This window comes from Crotalus tigris, unplaced genomic scaffold (genome assembly GCF_016545835.1).
Source record: "Crotalus tigris isolate CLP2741 ecotype Arizona unplaced genomic scaffold, ASM1654583v1 scf7180000023619.200622, whole genome shotgun sequence".
In the NCBI taxonomy this organism is placed as follows: Eukaryota; Metazoa; Chordata; class Lepidosauria; order Squamata; family Viperidae; genus Crotalus; species Crotalus tigris.
In genome coordinates this window covers 166,998-191,585 of record NW_024100083.1, presented here as the reverse complement: position 1 = coordinate 191,585, position 24,588 = coordinate 166,998, and the positions used below count along the sequence as shown (strand labels likewise).

General features: G+C 36.1%; 1 protein-coding gene across 1 annotated transcript; it reads left to right on the top strand.

Annotated features, from left to right (window-relative positions):
• The first annotated feature begins 3,634 nt into the window (after positions 1-3,634).
• Positions 3,635-22,983, top strand: LOC120297457 (transforming growth factor beta-2 proprotein). Its single transcript, XM_039320101.1, has 6 exons — positions 3,635-3,938; positions 13,682-13,814; positions 13,921-14,031; positions 15,039-15,210; positions 19,368-19,521; positions 21,742-22,983. The coding sequence occupies exons 1-6, from the start codon at positions 3,837-3,839 to the stop codon at positions 21,898-21,900; spliced, it is 831 nt and encodes a 276-aa protein (XP_039176035.1). The 5' UTR covers positions 3,635-3,836; the 3' UTR covers positions 21,901-22,983.
• The last annotated feature ends 1,605 nt before the right edge of the window (positions 22,984-24,588 follow it).

Below are 24,588 nucleotides of genomic sequence, written 5' to 3'. Positions count from 1 at the left end.
CCAGCACTGCCCATTTTCTAAGAGATTTCTCAGAACAAACAGGGCTTAATCCTTTTAATAGATTATTAACAGCAAGGTATTTTACTACACAAATATCTTTTTGACACTTTAATGAATAAGCTCATCAATCAGAAGTAGTACCTGGCTATGAATAAAGTGATTGATTTGTTTCAATAAATGTCTTATAGAATAGAGCTGGAAGGGACCTTGGAGGTCTTCTAGTGCAGCCCCCTGCTCAAGAAGGGGGCTGGACTATACCATATTTTCTTTAAATGATTGATATTTTCTACCCTTATAAAGTAATTGAAAATACATGGGGATGATCTGGAATTTTCTAGTAATTCTGATAATTTCAACCATGGAAATTTGTCAGTCTAATGAAATTTCATGTATCTTTATAAATGACATACAATAATTATAAATTTCATGTATCCTTATAAATGACATACAATAATTAATTATACTGCTAATTATGTAATTCATAATAATTTATTCTTTTAGTATTTGTATAAATATGTTATTTACTTGGCAGAGGTTTTTTTTACTGATTGCAGACACTAAGCATATGTAATTCTTAACTACTCATTGCTGGTAACTTCTATGTTTATCTTGAAAAGCTCAACCTCAAATCTGGGGACTTTATGATATTTGAATAGAATAAAATAACAGAATTTGAAGGGACCCTAGTCCTTGAGTTACGCATGTAATGGAGTCTGCCCATTCCATTCGTAACTCGAAAATTCGTGGGAGTGAATCTCATACCTCAAACAAGATCACTCCCTGCTCGTTAAGACCTGTGCGGCTTGTTAACATGAGGTATCTCATGGAAGACCTAGTGATGGAATAGGCCCCTAAGGCCTCCCCAACCCACTAATATACCTCATGCTTCTCCCTTCCTTCATGCTGCGCTGGACTCACTTTGAAAAGATCCATCTCCTCTCTGCTGCAGTTCCTGCTGCTGCCCAGATCAGAGGCTGGGGAATGCTTCTGTGTGCCTCTGGAGGCCAGATCCGGGTGTCAGAGGCCTTTTCCAGACGGCTGCCACCCGAAAATGAGGCCAGGGGACACTTTTGTATGCCTCTGGAGGCCCGATTTGGGCATTGGAGGCCTTTTCCAGGCTGCTGCTGCCTAGATCTAAGGCCGGGGGATGCTTCCATGGCCCTCTGGAGGCTGGATCCAGCCTCCAGAGGCACGCAGAAGCATCCCCCAGCTTTAGTTCCATTCTCTGTTGCAGAGAACAGAGGCCTAAAGTAGCTTGAGATCACGTGAGATCAGTAGCATGAGATCTTGCACCATTGATCTCATGTGATCTTGCATTTAGGCCTCCATTCTCTGTGAACGCACCGAAGGCCTGGAGCAGCCAAGAAAGTGAAGGATCTCGATCTTTGCAGGGTGAGTATTGAAGGCCTAGTGCCTAGGGAGACCCGGGGGGGGGGAGGAAGAGAATAACCAGGGTGAATGTTGCAGTGCCACTGCGGTCACTTGTAAGGATGAACGGCTGCTATGGTGTGGCAACATTCGTAATTTTGGGATTTGCTCGTAAGCACTAGGGGGTGTTTATCGCGTGACTTTGAACATTCACTAAGGGAATGCTTGCAACTCAAGGATTACCTGTACCATTTCATAAGGTGACCAACATTTTTACAATGAAAAGAAGGACACAAATAAATTGAAGAAAAAATATTGTAAATAAAATTGCACTCAGCAGCAATTTCTATTGGCTTTTGAAAGCCAATAAGGGGAGTAATACAGCTCATGCAAAAGTTGAAAAAGAAACATCAAAAGAAAAGGTGCTGGAACGCCGTTCTGAGCGTTCTGTGAGAGAAAAAAAAAGCCCTGCAGATTAGTTAGTCTTCAAATATCGAAAAGGAGGACATGTAGGAGGACACTTTCCGAGGGAGGACAGAATTTACAAAAGGAGGACTGTCCTCCCTAAAGGAGGACGGTTGGTCACCTTACATTTCAGACAAATGGTTCTCCAATCTCTTCTTAAAAACTTACAGTGTTGGAGCGTTCACAACATCTGGAGGCAAATTGTTCTATTTTATTGTTTATTGTTCTGTTAGGGAATAATTTATTGGCTAATCCTGTTATATAGTAAACAGGGGTGTAAAAGAAGATGTACAAGTAAATGCTACAAAACACCTTCAAAGAAAATGACGTTGAAAAGTGACATTGCTCTGTTTAGGTCCCAGGGATTGTAACTGGGCCTTTCAACACTGCTCTGTGATAACCTTTGCAAACTGCAGACATTAAAAATGAATTTTGAGAACTTTTTTTGCAGTCAACAAGTATCAATATGCTAGACCTGCTTTTACATCTAAAGTTATTTATATTTTATTTTTAAAAAAACTATTCAGTGGTATGACTGTGGCCGAAATGCTTCCTTTTCTTGAATGCTTTCAAATCTTGAAAATGTTATTCAGGGATGGTTCACCACTTTCCAAGTGGTGAAAGCTGTGGTCAGTGTAAGCTGTGAAGATTTTGAAGTCCACATTGTTGCCTCAGTTGGCACTTTCTCACTACACAATAACCACAGCATGGTTTGCTGAGCTGAACATGCATTCATGGTTTAGAAATAGTTATTCTGTGGGCAGCTAATTGCTAAATGGGTGGCCACAGTTTTTTTTATGGGCTTACAAGTCATCAGCTGTTGTGGCATCTTACCCCGATGCTTTGGTTAGTATTTCAAGGGGCTGCCCAAACAGGTAGCAGGGTAGCCGAAAAGTAAAAACCACTCACAACTCTTGCTCTCCTGCTTTGTTTACTTCTCAGCAGAGGCATGCGGGGATTGATTTTTAAAAGCAAAGCAAAAAAGGGGAATGATTAGTATTTCTCCAACCCACCCAGAGTGAATACCATATACTTACGGTTAATTACAAATGAAAGAGAAACTGTATATGATTGTGTGCTTCTGTTACTTCACTCACCCCTGCCAAATCACTTAGGATACCTGCTCTCAGTTGCCCCACAACTACTGCTGGTGGAGTATAGCCAAGCTCCCCCCCCTATTTGTTTGCTGATACATTTATTGCATTGGATTAAGAGCTACTCAACTCCCAAACAACACTGGGTGGCTTACATCACAAAACTAAGAAAAAAAATGAAGAAAAAAACACGTACATCTGGAAAAACAGTCCAATACCTAGAAAAGAAACTAATGGGGGCTTAACAGTTACCCTAACCCCAGGCTTGGGAGCAAAGCCAGGTTCTTAAAAGATTTGTGCAACTGTTGTAGGTTAGGAAACAAACAGCTCTCCAGGGGAATACTATACATAAATTCTCCCACTTACAGTTAGCTCTAATGCAAATGGGATCACTCATACTGAGTTTGGTTGGGAATTCTGGTAGATATAATGCCAGCACATTTCAGGGCTGCGTAACTGAGGCAGATTGGGCTTTCCTGTTTGAAATAACCATCACAAACCAGTAGCTACTGGTTTTTAGTTCCACTATGGAACTATTTGGGTCATTTTTAAAAATATAACTATCATGAGTATGCCCCAATTTATAATCATGGTGGCTTTCAAAGAATAGGGTTAAATGCATGCCCTGAAATAAACTTGGAAATATTTTTTCTGATTACTATTAATCTGCTGTTTCTGTAACCAAACACATATGTTTGTTTATCCGATTAAACAATTAATGATCTCAAAATTAATTGCTGGAAGTTGTATCATCCTAAAGACATTTCCGTCACTGTTTCTGGGATCTGTCTTATGTTGCAGTCTGTACAAAAAAAAGCTTTGTATTTATAATTTTAATTTCTTGCAGATTTCATCTCAACAAGCAATCAAAACCCATATTTTAGAAGAGTGAGGTTTGATGTCTCAGCAATGGAGAAAAATGCTTCCAATTTAGTGAAAGCGGAATTTAGAGTTTTCCGCTTACAGAATCCAAAAGCTCGTGTATCAGAACAACGGATAGAACTGTATCAGGTAAAGCTTTGATTATTGCTGCCCTTTTATGTTTTTTTAATATGTGAAATATGTTAATATTTTTCTATAGCACATTTAGACACTGTAGAGTTAAATAGATAGTAATATTCATTCTCTCTTCTTTGGACCCTTGGGAAATGTAGTTTATGAGAAGAGATCTCAGGCTCTGTAGAGAGGAATCTCATTCATTACATTTATCAATCCCAGGTTTGCAGAAAGAAAAAAAATAACAGTATAAAGTTAACTTAAAAATGTACATTATACTTAAATTTACTTTAATGTCTGCTTTCTAAAGGCATGTATGTATTACAATAGTTTTTATTTTTATTAGGAGCTGATTGAAATCCACTTTAAACTATATATACAAAAGAAAGTTTACTGTACTGAATTATTGTAATTGTATCTCTTGCTTCTGATCCCTCCTTTTTTAGATTTGCTATGTGAGTCAGGAAGAAGTAAATTTTCCAGGCCAAAAGCCATGTTGTGGACCTCATTCCAAAAAACAGGAATGAGACTAGGACAAAAAATAAAACTGATTTCATTTCATTTGCATTTCATTAAAATTAAAATAGATAACATGATTAATCTGAAATTGATTGATAATTCTTCTCTTTTGCTATATTAAACATTACAAATCTGTTACCTCAAACTTTAGTGACTGGAAGTTCCAGTTTAAATTAAATTGTGGTTCTATTAATGAAGAAAATCAAAATCCTGAAGCTACAACAGACAAGGTGTCAGTTTTCTTATTTTACCAGTGTGAGGAGAACATAATTTGTAACTTACTGGAATGATCCAAGCAATATATGCTCCTTCTTCTGTTACTCCTGTTGCCACAATGAGATTTAGGGCTAAAAAATAATTAATACACATAAATGTCATATTTATTGACATTCACAAGGGCTGAGTCTAGATACACTTTTACTCAATGTGTCATACTGACTCTAAGATGTATAAACATGTTTATCATTACAGTGTTTCATCTTTTTTAGAAGCAAATCCAGTTCAGCACAGTGCAACTTATTCTCAAATAAATCAAGTACAAGATTGCAGCTTTACTTTGTAAAAAATATGACAGTCCTGGGTGGAGTACTTCTCATCCTCAGTGACCCCACCTGACCTCATTTTGTCTTGCTTCAATTGATGCTGTTTTGTGTTCCATGGAGTTAAAGCCAGGAGCTTGTTTTATTTTGTTTCTAACTGCTCAGTGCCAGCAAGCTCTTTTTATGCTCTTTTTAATTCACTTGCAGCTTCATATGTAATCTAGTTAAATCAACTTGCTCAGATTTAAGGCTGATTAGTTCCACTGAAGCCAGGGGCACCAATCTGGTATACATATTTGTATTTCCAAGTAATCTATGCTAAAGTTGTTGTTTTTTTTAAAATATTCTTTTGTTTTAGTCATCTAGCAAATTTCTGTAAAGTTAGGCCCTAAGATGAATACTTAACATTAAGATCCAGCCTTAATAGATTTTCATTCTTAACTTATTTTTGCTACTGAATTAGATTTATAGATTGCCAAATCCCAAAATCATAGACAGATTACATAGTTAAAAATAGCACACAAAAACAATATGAAAACTAAGTTGATAAACACAACACATTGGGGGAAAAATACATTTAGATAGTAATAAAACTATAAAACTTCTGCACTGCACCATTCAGTTGGAAAGCCATCAAGAACAAGGGCTTTTCCCAATTTCATAGCTTGGATTGTCTCTGCAATTTCCTGTTATGGTTGTCCCAATTTCCTTTCATATTTTTGATGGATCTCTTCTGTTTAATTTGTTCCCCCAGTTTAGTAATTTGCTGTTCAGTTATCGAGGTCTCCAGTTTATATAAATGAATATTTTTAAAAAAAAAAAACATAAAAATAGTGTGGTCCATTGGTTAAATCACCAGGTTACAAACCAGGAGGCTGTGTTTTTAGTCAAGCCTTAGGCATGAAAGCCAGCTGGGTGACTTTGGGTCAGTTTATTCTCCCTCAGCCCAGCTCACCTCATAAGGTTACTGTTGTGGGGAAAGAGGAAGAAATACTAGGTATTTTAGCTGTCTTGAATTACTATAGGTAATCCTTAATTTATGACCACAATTGAGTCCAAACTTTATGTTGCTAAGTGAGAAATTTGTTAAACGAGTTTTGCTGCGTTTTGCGACTTATCTTATCACATTTGTCAAGTAAATCACTGCAGTTGTTAAATTAGTAACATGGTTGTTAAGTGAATCTGGTTTCCCCCTTTGCTTTTGCAAAGGTGATCACATGACCCCGGGACACTGCAACTGTCATAAATATGAGTCAGTTTTCAAACATCTGAATGTAAATCACATGACCATGGGGATGCTACAATGGTCATAAGGGTGAAAAATGGTTATACAGTAACTCACTTTTTTCAGTACCGTTGTAACTTTGAATGGTCACTAAGCAAACTGTTGTAAGTTGAGGACAACCTGTATTTTAAAAAGACAGGATTAAAAAAAAAACCTAAGAATTTCTGGCTCAGCATTGTAACAGGCCATTCTTTGCCTGAGTTGTCAATGACGTTTTGCTGTTGTTTCTGCCTGTGAGTCCATAACTTGTCAGCTTTCTTCTCTAGATCTTCAGTAATTCCAATTAACAGATAAAACTACTTTAAAAGCTTAGGGGAGGGGAGGAAATAAAATGATTAAACAATCTCAAATATCCAATGTCTCTTCCTTTGCTTATAAAAATGGTTGCCAAATTCAGGAATTACTGGAATTTAATCAGATAAAAGGTTGAATGTTATGGGAATCTCTGAACACATATCTTTAGTAGCATTTTTGTTGATTTCATGACATCTTTACTTTATTAAGAAACTTCTTGCGTAGAAAGAAAAATAAACTCTGACACATTTCTAGTTTACAAATGAGCATTTGAAAAAGAAATAGGCATTGTAACACGGAAGGCAAGCAAAGAGCGGAAATAGGGTGAAACATGCTCTCATTTTGAATGGTTGTAGCAGTTTATTTTTATGGTAGTTCATTAGCTACTATATACTATAGTCTATACAAACTATAAAACAAGCATGGGTTCGAGTGATTTTCCATGGAAACAATGTCATGTTTTGATAGCACATGAAGTATCATGAAAAATAGAGCCAAAATTCTGGGTTTTACTGCTGCTCTTATCAGGGTCTTTAGCATACCTAGATACTTGATAAGGGCCGTCTTGGTCGCAGCTGCCATTGTTCATTGAACAGGAGCTGTGAGTTTAAGACAACCCTCAGACAGCGTACCATTGTTGAATGGGGGAGGGAAACCCCACCCAAACTGAAGATGGAGAGAACCCAAATCCAGAGTCTCCCCAAAACTGCATCCATTCTTAATGATAGTAGATAATATATGTGACATAGAACAGAACAGAACAGAATAGATAGAATAACAGAATTGGAAGGGATCTTGGAGGTCTTCTAGTCCAACACCCTGCTCAAGCAGGAAACCCTATACCATTTCATACAAATGATTGTCTAGTCTCTTCTTAAAAACTTCCAGTGTTGGAGCATTCACTGCTTCTGGAGGCAGGTTGTTCCACTGGTTAATTGTTCTAACTGTCAAGAAGTTTCTCCTTAGTTCTAGGTTGCTTCTCTCTTTGATTAGTTTCCATTCATTGCTTCTTGTCTTGCCCTCAGGTGCTTTGGAGAATAGCTTGACTCCCTCTTCTTTGTGGCAATCCCTGAGATATTGGAACACTGCTATCATGTAACCCCTAGTCATTCTTTTCATTAATCTAGACATACCCAATTCCAGCAACCGTTTTTTATATGTTTTATGTTTTAGTCTCCAGTCCCCTGATCATCTTTGTTGCTTTTCTCTGCACTCTTTTTAGAGTCTCAACATCTTTTTTACATCATGGATGCAGTATTCCAAGTGTGGCCTTACCAAGGCATTGTAAAGTGGTATTAATACTTCACGTGATCTTGATTCTATCCCTGTTAATGCAGCCTAGCACCATGTTGGCTTTTTTGGCAGCTGCAGCACACTGCTGGCTCATGTTTAAGTGACTGTCCACTAGGACTCTGATTCCTCTCACAGTTACTACTATTGAGCCAGGTACCACCTATACTATACTTGTGCATTTGATTTTTCTTACCTAAATGTAGAATTTTATTTTTTTCACCACTGAATTTCATTTTGTTAGATAAAGCCCAGTATTCACATCTGTCCAGATCCTTCTGTATCTTAAGCCTATCTTCTGGTGTGTTGGCTATTCCTGCCAGCTTGGTGTCATCTGCAAGTTTGATGAGTTCCCCATCTATCCCCTAATCCAAATCATTGATGAAGATGTTGAAGAGTACTGGGCCTAAAACAGAGGCTTGGGATACCCCACTGCATACTTCCCTCCATTTAGATGCAGTTCCATTGAGGACCACACGCTGAGTGTGGTTGGTCAGCCAGTTATAAATCCATCTGGTGGTGATGCTGTCTAAGCCACATTTTTCTATCTTATCTAGTAGTAGGTTATGATAAAGGAAGACTACAGGTAGTCCTCAACTTAGGACCAGTCACTTATTGATCTTTTGAAGTTGTGATAAAGCCCCCCCCAAAAGTACTTAAACCCAAATTAGAAGCTACAATGCCCAGGTCACCCATTCACACAGTCATGTGACCGCCTTTTGAGCGCTCAACAGTCAGCTAGCATTTACTGGACATTTGCAATGTCCCACAGTCATATAACTGTGATTTGCAACATTTTTGTAAGAAACCTCTGTTTACTTCCAGTTTCCAATAAAAAATGCCCCACAGTAAAAAATAAGTTCACTTAACCACCACAGTGTTTGTAAAATCAGGTGCAGTTATGTGATGACCTGTTTAATAACTGCCACAATTTATGACCATAGTTGCAGGCTCAATTATAGTAATGAGTTGAGGCTATCTATATAGGATTTTGAAAATTCCAAGAGGCACATATTTTTTATTTATGAACTGAAAGACAGCATAAAATAGCATCCATAGTAATAGCTTTCATGGTTTCATGGTTCTGATTTTTAATAAAACCTAGCATGTTTCAGGCAAGTGATGGTCAAAAAGAATTTTGATTAGTGATGAATTCATATTTATTCCTGATAATTTATGAACTCTCCTAAACTATTTGTGTTGTTTCAGCCTTTTTCTGAACTGTGACCATCCTATTTATGCATTCTTTATATACTTTATATTTTGACAATATAAAGTGTATAAAGCAGAAGTAATGGTAAGGTATTAAGATGTCTTCTATCCCTGAAAGTATATTTTGGCTAACTAGTAAGATGGAGAACAATACTTTTATAATGAAATTATTCTGCCCCAATTTCAGTTTCTTCAAATCGGTTAATCTCCATAAATTATATTAGAATATGATTAATAAAAAGTAACTATCAATTGATCGTCCCTAGGGGAATCTGCTAATGCAAGTGGGTACACTGGATGAAATCTGGTGTAATACGGCAGCTTTATTGTGGGAAATATCAGTATTTGTGTTGAAGGACAAAATTGACTTAGGCAACTAACGACAGCTATTGTATTGTAGCCCATCCCATTTTTTTCATTAAAAGTCTCATTGCACATTTACCTGTACACTTGTCTTCAGTTCTTTGCATGGCTGCAGATGGGTACAACGAAATACACTGGATTCACAGTAATCATTTCTCAAGCAAGCCAAAAATAAATTACATTTTCAGTATTTTCACAGCTTAATACATTTTAACCTCTAGCAGGAAAAGAAATCTTGGCAAAGATACTTTTTGATAAAATATATTTGGCCCAGGAAGAAAGACAAACTTAGAGCACTGTTTTACCCTTATGTAAGCTGTAGAGATTACAGGCACTGAGGTGTGGTGCTTATAACAGCCAAGATAAAGAACTGGCATCGAAATAAAAGATGAAAGCATCAGAGAAAAGGTAGTTATGCAGGCCCATGGTAGCTTTTCCTTAGAGCTCTAACATATTTAAATGTTTTTCTCACAGATACGAAGATTAGAAATTTTCATTTTTAAACTATGCTAGTTTTTACCATGATAAGTACGAACAGGGGAAATGGAAGCCACTGTTAAGAGACTATACGAACAATTAATATCTACTATAGCTGTGTTACCTCCATACAAGCTATAAGTGGGTTTATGTAGTGTGCCACATGTCCTTGTTATTTGCAATCTTGCATGATGAACGTGCTTGGCAAGATCACAGGAAGCGGATCACAGAACTATCGGCTTTAAAACATTTGGCAAGTCCTATGTACCTTTTGTATTTTGGCAAGTATGCTGCACCTCGTACAATAGCTTCTTAAGGTCCACACTCTGTGCTCAGTGCCTGCCAGATACAAAGCTGACTGAAGCCAAAAGAAAGACCCCGACTGCCTTCTGCTTCTGCAGAACTATTTCCCTTTGCAGCCACATAACTTTAAGGAAGTCCAGCTGACGGAATAACATGACCTGCAGAATTTAGCAGGTGGCTGAGGTTGCCAAAAACCCTGCTGTCAAAAGTTATTCATGGGAAATATCCTGGAAATACTTTTCAGCAAACAGCCAACAACATTAATCATTTTCAAGCAAGCGAGAGAGAAGTAGGCATTTGTGCTAAGGCCACTGCTTAATATTTGGGCATAGTAAGAGGCAGAATGGTCTGTTTATTATATTTACTATGCTATACATACTGTGTAATATTTAGTATGTTTATTAAACTGACAAGTCTTCTTTCCTCTGTGAAGTTAAAGAAACCCTGTATGGCTCTCTTTTTCATTTTATCTTCCCAGATGATGGTGTCTCCTCCCATTTTTTCCACTCTGACTCCACCATAATAAAAATAAAATTAAAAAAATAATTGATTTCCAAGATTTTGCTTTTCATAATTGCGCGCGCGCGTGAGAGAGAGAGAGAGAGAGAGAGTTGGAAGTAAATAAGAAACCTTGTGATATGAGGTGGTGAAATAACCTTTTGAATATGATCAAACTACATCTTGAATAATGAAATGGCTGAGTCGTATTACCTGGATTCTTTTCAGGCCAACCTTTAGATCAGAAATGGCATTGGTAAAAATGCTTGCTCCTGACCTTTGGAGTGGGATGGGGATGGTGCAACCCTCCTGGCTTTCTCAGGAGCTTTTGATCTCAGTGACTTTTGATACATTGATATCACGGTATCCTTCTGGACTGGCTCCAGGTTTGGGAGTGGGAGACAATATTTTACAATGGTTCTCCTCCTTTCTCCATGGCTGGTTCCAGTCAGTGTTTTGTTTTGTTCATTGTTTTATTGGTTTGATTTATTTTATGCTTGTTGTAAGCCATCCAGATTTGCTTAAGATGAGTAGCCATATAAAACTTTTACATAAATAAATTCTACTGGGCGAGAAGAGGTAAATCCATATGTTTTTCAAAGATAAAATGTTCTAGGAAAGTTTGGAAAAAGCATATTGCAGTAAATGTAGTTCTGGGAGTAGTTTGTGTTTGAGAGAGATTTCAGTTTTTCTCCTAACGTATCACCAGTATGAATCTCTAACTCACTTGACTGTAGTGGCATCCTTCTTTAGCATCTGGAATTTAATTTAGTTCTTTTGCTTTGCCTGGGAAGACACAACCCTAAGCATTATGGCATGAGCAATGTTCCCAGAGAACAAGCTCCTTTGGAGCCCGGACATAAAACTATTTTGAACTTTAAAGCTCTCAATGGACTAGGGCCAGGTATACAAAAGACCTTATTTGGAGAGCAGGCTTCAAGACCACTTCCTGAGGCAGTCTATTTATGGTGTGTCCAAATCTGAATCTATATTATAAAAAATGCATCTTTTAGGGAAACTGAATATTTATGGAATTCGTCTGGCACTCGGAAATTGCTTCCCATTATGACCTGTGGCATTGTTTTTCTGAAGATGCTACTATCCAGTAGTTCAGAAACCTACAAATCAACTGAGTATACAAGAATTATGAAACAATCAGTTATCTAGACAGTGGAATTTTACTGAGGACTAGCTTCTCATCTAGATAGTGGAATTTTTCTATAAAGATTCCAAGAAAGAAGAGCAAAATGAAGATTTAAAGATGTAATTGAAAAAAAAAGGAATTATACCAAGATAAAAGAAACAGACAAATCAAATTATGAAAGCTCAGTTAACAAAGGCTTGAAGGCTATCCCAGAAGGATTAAGAACCAGAGAGAAAGACAATGAACTGACAGGAGGAGGGAGGGAGGGAGGGAGAGAGAGAGAGAGAGAGAGAGAGAGAGAGAGAGAAGTTTTGTATATCATTATCTTCTAAATCAAATGGCGAAATGATAATTCTCAGTGGTAAAACAGATTGTGCATTCCCAAGCCACAATTTAACTTTCATTGGGCAGGCATTTGAGATGATATACAAAGAGGGCATCCAGCCAAGATACACAAAAAGGATTTGGGAAAGTATATGCCTAGAAACAGCCTAAATGTAGGAAGCCATAATTATACTTTGATGAAAACAAAATACTTGGATGTTTATTGTGAAAGAAGTTCCATGAAAAATTAAAGTCTTATGCTTGATAGGTGAACTGAGTCCTTGGTATTGTTAGTATCTCAGTTGCAATTTATGTGTGTTGTCTGGATTACACTTGCTGCAAGGAAAACTAGCTTAGTGCAGCTACAGTAGGAATATGTTTGCTTTAATCCATTCTGGCAATATCTGGAATGGGATGTTTGTCCTGTCCCATCAGTATTGGATTTCCAATTGATTATGTACCATCAACTCATTTATGACTCCTAGTAACTAACTGTATTTTCCAAGAGAGGAAAGATCTTGGTCCCAGAGGATTTTAAAGTAGGTATAGGGTGTGTAATCTATGTTAAACTCAAGCTTGAAATATTCAGTTGGACAAATCCCAGAATGCTATAAATATAGAACAAGACCTACTGAAGTCTAAACCAAAATCTTTAAGGATCTGTAATACTGGGTTTCACGATATCATGCAGTTAACACTTCTTACCAAACTTTCACAGATGCATCTTACACATTTTGTTTATTACGGTATATTTTTACTGCCAGGAGAATAAGTAGTAATATATTAAAAGCTGCAACTGAACTATCACATTCATTTGTAAGTTTTATCTAAGTATCATATTATCATCTTGAAAGCCATTTTTGATCTTGATCTCCATATTTCAGGCATTAAGAAGTGCTGTCTTGCGTGACAGTGATCCATGTTTCAAAAATGCAAAATTTTAGGAATGTGAAAAAAAAATCTGAGGACCAGATTTATCCATTTTTTTTCTGATAAAGAAACACTACAAAAACATTGCATTTGTTACAAAAGGTACACTTGTGAATAAAAGTCTTGAAATCAATTTCTATCTATCTTGCCTTGGTTTAAAACATTGTTAGGGTTACTTTAGCATAAAGAAAAGGAACTGAATCATAGTCAATTAAATAAAAAAAGAATGACATCAGGAAATTTGCTTAAATGTATTTCAAGTTATGGTAAAGCAGTAGAAGTTTGTGTACAAAAACTCTGTTTGAAGAAAAGAATTACACTTGTGCAGTTGAGCTGCATATCTCTACAAATTATTTCAAGACTTTTTTTTCCCTTGTAATTCTGTTGTGTCACAGTTGGTCAAAGCATTATGTCGGAATTTGTTTTCATGTTATTGATAGATAGATAATTAGATAGATGGCACAACCTCTTGAGGTTTATAGTGATTTTCTATATTCTGTTTTGAGTCCCCCTTAGCTATTTTTTCAAATTAAATTGTGAGAACTCCATGTCACAGAATATAGATGTTCTTGTTTTGCAGATGATCAAAAACAAAGATCCCACATCACCTACACAACGCTATATTGATAGCAAGGTCGTGAAAACAAGAGCTGAGGGTGAATGGTTATCTTTTGATGTAACTGAGGCTGTACATGAATGGCTCCATCACAAAGGTGATAGTAATTAATTATTTTAGAGTTAACCTGTATTAAATTTGAACAGTTTAAAGTCTTGCCTGACCTGATATTAAATAAATTTTCTTTCTCTTATATTTTGCAGACAGGAATTTGGGACTTAAGATCAGTTTACATTGTCCGTGCTGTACATTTGTGCCTTCAAATAATTATATTATCCCAAACAAAAGTGAAGAATTAGAGGCAAGATTTGCAGGTAATGACTAAACATTTAAAAATAAAGTAGTTGTGTAATAAATGTGAAATGTTTCATTAGGTCTTATAATATGTCCAGTACTGCCAAACTCAACTGACAAAGAAAAATATGGAGTGTCAGATGGTATGGGAGAAGAGATACTTAAACAATTGCTTTAGAAATCTGGTGTAGCATTCTATAGAAAATGCTGAACATACCTTTGTTCAAAGTAGTTACTATGATATTGGATTAGAACATGTTTAATGAGGTACTTCTTAGCATAATTTTCTTTCTAGCTTCATTAATACTCATGCAAATCTTTCTGCCTTTGTGATCTTTGTGTATTCATCTTGCAACTTGCTTAGGGATCCTCAATTTTGAGCATCCAGCCATAACTCTTTTAGTGCCAATAGACATCAGCACTCATGCTCAAAGAATCAGAATGTAAATGATTAATTTAAATCCTGTCCATTATCTAGCTGGTGACTTTACAAGTATGTGAAAGGTACATTCAAGCATACTAATGGAGTCTATATCATAATGCAGATAACTAGATTCACATGTTATCTGTGTTAACTACTTGTGTTATAGTCCCTGCTTCCCTGAGATTGATTCTTAGCTGCTTCTTTTAGATCTCCATCTCCCCTGGATCTAAAGTGACACACTATTGTCTATGGCCCTTCATTGAAATGAATTAATATTTGCTTGGGATTAAATAAATATTATATGGATAATTATAATAATTGTGGGATAAGGAAACCTATAACCCATCATACGACTAATAATTGATATGAATGAAGCAAGTGTTCCTGATCTGAAATGATGCAGAGATAATAAGAATATAGGGTATTTAATTCAATGTAGGTCCCTGATTCCCACATTCATGTATCAGCATGTCTTAAATCAGCCCAGCTGATGCCAGCACACCTGATTATTCTATGATTTGAGTTTCTTGTGAAGAGATACTTTATATAATTTGTTCCAAAAAAAGCAACACAATATTTATTACCAAAATGTATTTTTTAAAGGTATTGATGACCACCCTTATTCCAGTGGTGAGAAAGCTTTAAAGTCGAGTAGGAAAAAATACAGTGGGAAGAGCCCACATCTTCTGCTAATGTTATTACCCTCCTACAGACTTGAGTCGCAACAATCCAGTCGGCGGAAGAAGCGTGCTTTAGATGCTGCTTATTGTTTTAGGTAATTACATTATAAGATGTTATAGACTTTTATGCATGCATAAAAATATTAATGCAGCCCATTTTTTTTAAAAAAAATCTGCTTTTTATTTATAATTTTAACAGCATTCTATTGAAAGGAATATGTCACTTCCCATCCCCATCCTGCCCACATAACTTTGAATAAAAGTTTGTATTTCTTTGGATTTGTTCCTCAAAGTCTTGAAGGACTACAGCTGCTGAAGGACTTGGGGGGCTGCTTTGAAGAAGACACTTTCTTCAGGATAGTTGGCCAAGAAACCATTGAGCAGCTGTTTCATAACTTCAACAAGCCTATCAAGAATTCGGCAAGGGGCTTCATATACATCAGATTATATGTTCAGCCCTAAATCTCATTTGTTCATTTTCTGGCATTTATACTAACTGCAATTTAACTGAAGAATAACATTTGCTTTTATTAGCATCTTTGTTCAAATCTCTGTCACATTTTGGCTGTATTTGCTAGTTCAAAAGGTAGGCTATCTCCAATTTGAAAAATTAAACAAATAGAATTGTTATGCTCTAGTAAAATGTCTCAAATGTATAGAACAAGAGCATATGTTCAGAATCATGTAATAATTGAGCAGCTGCTAATGTAGTGCCAGAAATCAGAAAATGTGGCTGAAGGTCTGTCCTGTGCTTGGAATCAGTTAGCGTCTGAATGGGGAGGAATTGAGGCTCGGTTGCATCCGGAGACAGTGGCTTTTCAAAGCCTTCTGATGCCACCATATTCCATTTTTGAAAGGATTGCATTTCCTGTGCAAAACTGGCTTGTAATAGGGGGATTTTCCTGGACTCACAACCCCAGGAGAAGAATTAGGTGGCAACAGGGGCTGTAGGAAGGCCTTTCTTATTTTTTTTTTTTTTTTTTATTAAAAGTTTTATAAATTTTACAAGAAAAACAAGAACAATACAAAACAAAAAACAACATATACAGAAGAAAAAGAAAATTAAACAATACATATAAAAAAAAAAAAAACCCCACCCCACACCCCTCCCAAAAACCCTCCCTTCCCCCCCCCTGAGCTTCCCAGAGCAGAATATAGGCTTAAGCAATAAAAAAAAATAAAAATTAAATTAAAAACTTTATATTTATATATACAAAAAAGATATCTATAATATATATAAAAATAAAACTTATGAAAAAGCTATATGATATTTTTGTATACCCAATCTAAATTGTATAAATTTTATCCATTTGTCCCAGATAGCAAAAAACTTCTCTTGCGTTTGTTGCTTTAAGAAAGCCGAAATCTTTGCCATTTCCGCCAGATAAGCTACTTTAAAAAACCATTCCTGCAATGTAGGCAAAGATTCCTTCTTCCAATATTGTCCAACTAACAGCCTCGCGGCTGTGATCAAATTTAACATCAATACAACCTCCTTTGTATCACAATCTGTAACAATACCTAACAAAAATAATTGCGGAGTAAATTTTACCCTCCTTCTAAAAATTCTCTGGATATTCCACCATATTTTGATCCAAAATGCTTTTATCTCTCTGCATGACCACCAAATATGATAATAGGAAGCCTCCTTATAACCACATCTCCAGCATTTAGGTTGCACGTCAGGGTACATGTAAGACATTTTTTGTGGATCAAGGTGCCATCTATAAAACATTTTATAAAAATTCTCCCTTAGATTCTGTGCTTGAGTAAATTTGACATTTCTCACCCAAATAGTTTCCCAGGTGTCCAATGAAACTGGCTCACCAAAGTTCTGCGCCCATCTAATCATACAATCTTTAATTAGTTCCGTTTCTGAGTCCAATTCAACTAAAACCCCATAAATTCTCTTAATGTGGATTTGTCTTTGATCCTTCAGTTGCTTAATAAGATTTTCATCTTCTCTAAGGAAACCCACCTTACAATCCATCTTCCATCTATCTAGTAGTTGCCTATATTTGAACCAAGAATAAGTAAAATTTTCTTGTGCTAATTCTTCCCGTGATTTTAATTGCCAGTTTTGTCCATCCCATTTAAGTAACTGTCTGTAAGACACCATATCCATTTTAACCCCTCTTTTTATTCCTTCTATCGCATGCCAAGGTATAGCCCATAATGGTACTTTAAAATCACTTTTATAATATTTTCTCCAAATCCTAAGTAAAGAAATTCTTAAAATATGAGATTTAAAAGCCCAATCTATTTTTTTATTAAATATTAAATAGGCATGCCACCCATAAAGTAAATCCCATCCCTCTAGATAAAGTATCTCAGAGTTTGTCAAATTTACCCAGTCACTAATTAATGTTAAAACCACCGCATCATAATATGGAAGGCCTTTCTATCACCCCATCTTGTGCACTACTTGTGACCTTTCCTGGTTCAGGAAGTGTTACTGACTATTACTCATGCTTTGATCTTCTCTCATGCTGATTATTGCAATAGACTATTTGAAGAGCTAAAAGCTGGTCCAGAAAGCAGAGGCTCATGGAAACCAGTTAATTTGCCCACATATCACAAGTACTTCAAGGTTACCAATTGGCTTCCAGCTACAATTTATTCTATTCTTCTCCTTTAAAAGGATATGTGACCCACTCCTAGATATCCAGAGGATCAAAACAATTTTGGTAACTGATTCCTGTGTAATAAGATCTATAAGGGAAAGCTTCCTCTAGATCAGGGGTCCCCAACCCCCCGGCCTTGAGCTGTTCCCAACCGGGCCCAGAAGTGGCAGGTGAGCGCATGTGTAAGCAGTGAGTAAGTGCTTATGCTCCATTTGTGCAAGCGACAGGCACAGGTACCAGCCACTCATGCAAATGGAGCTGTGGGCGCATGTGCTTGCCCACCATATGTTTGGAACCATCCCTCCCGCTGGTCCGCAAAGCTTGAAAGATTGGGGAACTATGCTCTAGATCTCTATCCATAGGAAGTATCACTTGTAGGAATCACAGAGTTGTCCTTTCTGGATCATTGTCCCCTTTCTATGGAACACCATTCCGTCTGAGATGAAGTTGGCCCCAATTGGGTTCTTTTAAAATCAAGAAAAATGGGCTTTTTGGCAAGCCCTTCAGGTTTGTTGGGGTTGTATTATTTCACTCTTGTTGATATCCATTCTCCTAAATGGATGCAGAGAAACCTAAAAATATAATTTACTTAAGGATACAAATAAAAATCTGTAACTAGTATTACAGATGAATGTGACAATAATATCTAGTTAGGACTGATTGCATATACAAAATGATAGGATATAAACAGAAACTTGAAATGTCTGCAAGAAATCCTAACACTGCATGACACATGCAAAACCTTTATTAGTCAAGTGAAATAACAACTATCATGCTCCTTTTCTTTCCAAAGTCCTAGCTGGAAAGAAGCAGATTACAGTTTTTAAATTTTATTTTATGTTATCCTTTTCATTATTTCATATTATATTTTAAGCCATCTGATTCCCAAACAATAAAAAGTGAAACATAAACAGACACACATGACAAGTGAAGAAATAATCTTTCATGAATATATTTGCCCATGAAGTGTCAATCATGTGCTATTTTAATGCATCCTTTAAAACCTGAATTTAATTACATAATTACAACATAATGCTTAACATTTCATTCATTAACTCCTTTTTATGCATGAATATTTGTACATTGTGAACTCAGAGTGGCACAAAGTATTAAAAATATAATATTAAACTTCACAATGTATGTGTTTGTGTTTCTATGTGTAAACTCAAGGATTTCTCCCTACTACAATCTGTGACAGATTGAGAAATAAAGCAGAAGAGTAATTTAATGTGCCTTTTTAAAAATAGCCTTTCTGAAGTATTAAAGAATTATTTTTTCCTGTGCCATGGCTTGACCACCCCCTTCCTCCATTTATTAAAGCTGTAGTTTGCACTACTACTCTTCTGTCCATTCAGTTTTCTGAGGGATGATTCTTAAGATGCAGTCCTGTGCCTAGGCTCAGGTTTATTTCTGACAAGTTGGAAACTAGATCTTATTAATTTGAGAGTTCTGAAAGCATGCTCTAAAAAAAAAAAATCAGTAAACTGTTGATTCTATAAAATTCAACCACAGAAGAGGCTGGCTCTTGCATTTCTGAATGATTTATTGTATTAAAGAATATGTATTGCATAGGAGCATTCCAACTGGCATAAGCTTATTAAATATCTTGTCTATAACTCCATTTACAGGAATGTGCAAGATAACTGCTGTCTACGTCAATTTTATATTGATTTCAAGAAAGATCTTGGATGGAAATGGATACATGAACCTAAAGGATATCATGCAAATTTCTGTGCAGGAGCTTGTCCCTATTTATGGAGCTCAGACACTCAGCACAGTAGAGTAAGTATTTTAGAAAACTAAGTAATATTAGGGCTATAAAGCAGAATAAAACCTATTTTGTCAGTTTAAAATGTGTTTTTAATTAATTTAATTGATAGATTAATACTTCATTTACCCAACTTTATTTTAAAAAACAGATTAATCTATTATGGCATATACCATTGACAGAAATTAAAGGAAAGGGAAAGAGCATTTTAAAAGTAGAAAAACTGTACTTCGTATCCAGATTGAATATATAAACAAACTCAAGTATTCAGTATGCAAAGACTTACTCTTTATTTTAGTCCTCTGGTTACTCTACTGTATGTTTTGCAGCTGAGATGTTCCTTCTCCCCTCCCCCTTTTGGCAGTATTATCTTGATAGAATAAGCACTTATCCTTTCATTGTGGGAAAACATACTTAAATGTACTATATGAAGTTGCCACCTACCAAATGAGCCTGTTAAGACCAGTTTTGTCCACTCTGTGGTTTCTTGTGATTTCTTTTTCTTTGATTCCTTTTCTATGGAACGTCCTATATCTGTAACATCAGTCACTATTTGCCCTACAGTCTTCTTCCAAGGCATTTCCAATACACCCACTAGTCCTCTCTTTCCTATCAACATCTTTTATTCTGCAAAAACTAAAAATCTATCAAGTCCTGCTTTTAAAAGACCCTGGCATGTTGATTACCTTTGATATTGATAAGATAAGTCTGCAATGTTGAAGGATATATAAAAAGGGCAACCATATAACCATGTTTAAATTTGTGTCTGTTCCATTCTACCACAAGATGCATACACTAATGGTAAAGTTGATTCTGTCTCTCAAATTTAAAGAAAATCTCAAGGTTGGTACCTGCTCCACTCCTTTAGTATAAAGAATAACTTTCTTTATCTGGCACTAAAAAAAGCAAGCAACTCCATGCAGCATCTTGCTGCCAAAAAACCATAAAGAAATATGGATCAGTGGTAAGCACGGCAGTTAATTACTAGAGTACCTTCAATGAGTAGGAATAGTTCTGATGCCTGATGGTAGAAATATGTGTTTATAAAGGTGGGGGGGCTATATGGTGCATTTGTTTTTAGTTTATTTTACTTGTTTTCTAAAAGGTTTTAAACATTTCATCCCTGACCATAAATAAATGGAAACAATCCATTTATCTTGAGAAGATATGCTTTCAGAGATCAATGGTATCCTCAACTTAAAACCAACTGAACCCATAATTTCTTTTGTTAAGTGAGTTTTTTCCCCATTTTACAATATTTCTTGCCACAGTTGTTAAGTGAATCACTGAAGTTGATAAGTTAGTATCCTGGCTGTGAAGTGAATTTGATTTCCCCATTAACTGTGCTTGTCAGAAAGTTGTGAAAGGTGATCATGTGACCCCATGATGCTGCAGTGGTCATAAATATGAACTAGTTGCCAAGCATCTGAATTTTGATCACATGATCATGGGGATGCTGCAGAGGTCGTAACTATGAAAAACGGTCATAAGTTACTTTTTTCAGTGCCATTGTAACTTTGAACGGTCACTACCTGTAGTTGGAAAGGGCTAAATTACTATGTTCTGCTTATGGGTTTCCTGTAAGCATTTGATTGGCCATTCTGGAAAAAGGATTTTGGACTGAAAAGGCCCCATCCCACAGGATTTCATTTGTTCTTTAGAAGCAAGTTAAAATATGTGGAATTGAAAAACTATCACCAATAGGTCAGGTGAGGGCAGCCCTGATTGCCTGGGCAGGGTGGGGGAGGGAGGTTAATGGCAAAAAGCAACATTTTAATGGGGCACTTTATTTCTCTCCCTTACTTTTACTTAACAGTTATTTTACATAACTCTATCAACTACTTCCCCCCAAAAAGCCAAAGAATGATATGCAATTTTCAACTCTATCCCCTCTTGTGAAGACTTGAGAAAACCTTTCATTTTAGAAGTATTCAAGTATTTTCACTGGTGTCTTTTTTTTAATCAACAGCTGTACCAGGGAAAAAATAATAATTTGCTGCTGTGAAAATTCTCTACTGTTTGGACATTTTACATATCTGTGTTTTTATTGATTCCAGCTGTCTAGTCTTATACAGACGAAAAGAATTTGAGTATAATTACTTTAAATAATAAATTCTCACCATGTCAATGGTGCCATCAGAGCCCTAGGCTCCTTGTTATCCAAAGTTACTTGCCACTGTAATAACTGCAGAATTTGAAGAAATATCTCTTTTTTCCCTTCTTTCCCCTCCTAGGTGCTTAGCTTGTATAACTCAATCAACCCAGAGGCATCTGCATCTCCCTGCTGTGTATCTCAGGATCTGGAACCCCTCACTATCTTGTATTACATTGGCAAAACACCCAAAATTGAACAGCTTTCAAATATGATTGTAAAGTCTTGCAAATGCAGCTAAGGGATGTATTGGAGCATTTTGGAATATGTATATTTTTTTTTCCTCTGGAGAGAAAAGAAGAAAAAGAAACATTCAAAAAGAAGGAAACAAAAAATATATATCATCCATGGTTTTTAAAAAGAAAAAAAAAAGAAAATGAAACGGTACTAGTCTGAATGGATTGAAAGTTGGTTTCACTGTTTCGTGTTTTGTTTTTAAACGGTCATCTGATGCAAAACCGTGACGCCTTATCCTACATTTCATCTACTTGGTTAGTGAGATAGACATGAAGCATTTTTTAGGAAAGCAGAAATACTAACAAGAAAGAAAAGAAAGGAAACGTTTTTTAAAAAAATAAACACTGGAAGAATTTGTTAAGAGTTCTTATGTGAAAGGAAAAAACAGGAAAAACCCATTAAGTGGAGTTGCTGTATCTATCCCGTGGCTTACTTGATTTTTATATTGTTATGCCATAGATGCCCTATCTGTTCCTTGTAGTTTTTAGAATTAACAGTGCATTATTTATTTTTGTGTAATGCGATCAAACAAGAATATGTATTGCCCTAGGGGTTATGGGGACAGACTAGAAAGACACAAATAATCAGACCAAATAAACGACTAAAAATGTTTTTAATCTCTGGGGAACATGAACTCAGAAATATCCTGAAAACAATAATTAGTTTATCCCAATTAAAACAAAACTCTGTTATTACATCATTAAGAAAGCCTACTATAAAAGAAGAGCCACACACACCTTGTTTTCTTGCGGAAAGCCTGAGAGGGCTTCTCATATCATTGTTATAATACTGAGGAGGTTATTAATAAAGGACATTCTGTTTTCGTCTCAAAGACAAATCTATTAAGATTAAAACAACAACTGTAAATGAATAAACTGTCAATTTAGTAAGCCAGTGAAATATTTAACATGTACCGGTCTCATCTTCAGACCCTAATATGTTGCTGTATAGCTATGCTTTGAGATTGTTTTTGATATATGTAACCACACCTATAATATTAAAAAAAGGGTGGATAGTAAGAAGCCAGCTAAATTGGAAACGTATCTGTAGATCTCTATTGTAAACTATTAAAAAATTAAGTACTTTATGTGTAATGTGTAAATTTTCACCATATTTTTGTATTCTGTTAATACTGTCAACTCTGAAGAATTTGAGTTTGGGGGCTCTTGTTGATTACTCAGAATCATGTGCTTCCCTCGAGCTGGCCAGTATAAGTAGAGTCCCCTGTACTTTTAACTTGCACTACAAATACATGTTTTATAATATTTGCTATACATGCGTTTTGTATGTTGTTTTTCATCTCTATGATGCAAGCTTCTTTTTTTTCCTTTCGGTCTGTATATAGACAGGGATAGATTTAAATATTGTTTTGTATAAAATGTATGTATCAAACATCTTAAAACTCTAAACTTCACACACACACACACACACACACACACACATTTCTGAAGAAGGGTGATGGGATGAGACTGGAGTCTGCCTTTGGTTGCCCTGTTCTGCTCACAGGAAGTTAGTCCAAAGACAAGATCTGCCAGATCAAAAGGCAGAAGTGAACTTGGCAATTTTGATGGGCCTGTGCATCACCAGAAAAATCTGCAAAAGCTGGTTGCATGTGCAACTTCACTCCTTTCCTGGGGCACAGCAGATTGAGTACAGAATTATTTTTGACACTACTACTACTGTCATGTTGGGAGCACCAAATCACTTCTGGATTCAAAGGATTGAATGTTGACATCACTGTTGCCGGGGGATGCCCACTTGGGGGCTCCTTTCATTTCTTCATTAAGTTGGCCATCAAAGTGATACTTATTGATCTACTTGCAGTTGGCTGTTTTCAAACTGCTGAGTTGGCAGGAGCTGGAGAGTGTCCTGCAGCAGCAACCAGGTTTTGAGCCTGCTGACCATCAGCCCAATGTCCTAACCTCATGAGTCAACGCGCTCCTTCATTAATTACTTAAAAGGGTACTGTAATAGGGTCAATTAAATTCCAAATTAAAGGAAGGGCCAATGCACTGTCTCTATTCCAACATAGTAGACACTAAGAAAATGGTAGTATCAGTGACCAGCTTCTTGGTGCAGTGGAACAGACAGAAAGCAACTGAGTCTTATCTTTCTTCTCAACAAAACCCAGGATTTGGGGAATATAGGGATTTATTAAAGCTTACAGGTGATCTTTATAAGCAGACCAAACTTTTAAAGTAGTACATGCACTGCTTATTTATATATATTCAGATATACACATGAAAAATCTTGCTTCTGAACATGTGCGCCCCACAGTTGGATTTGAGCATTCTAGAAGTCATAGTATGGTGAAGAAAATAATGTTTTACACTGATTCAGTCAAGAAAATTTACCTTTTAATGATTGAGGATTTATTTTTTTCCCAGAACTATTAAAACTGGAACACAAATCAGGTATATGGATTTTTACATCAAGATAAATACAGCACCCGGATATTTTTCATGAATATTGTAACTTAATACTACCAAAGTAATATTAGATGAAATCCTAACTATATGTAATACAAATAATTTTTACAAAAATCATATTTAATTTATTTAAATCAGGTTTTTTTTTCCAAACTGATGGCTTTATCTCCCGTAAATCTCACTAACCATTTATTCAGCTGAATCTTAGTCTTAAACAAAATATCCAGGATGTAGCCTAAATTGGATTAATCCTACCCCTGATT

What these genes read in the sequence shown, in the direction of transcription:
- LOC120297457 (XM_039320101.1), top strand. Translation starts at nt 3,837, where the DNA reads ATGGAGAAAAATGCTTCCAATTTAGTGAAAGCGGAATTTAGAGTTTTC. An exon ending in AACGGATAGAACTGTATCAG is followed by an intron (nt 3,939 to 13,681) that starts GTAAAGCTTTGA and finishes CTTGTTTTGCAG; the next exon opens with ATGATCAAAAACAAAGATCC. An exon ending in GATGCTGCTTATTGTTTTAG is followed by an intron (nt 15,211 to 19,367) that starts GTAATTACATTA and finishes CTCCATTTACAG; the next exon opens with GAATGTGCAAGATAACTGCT.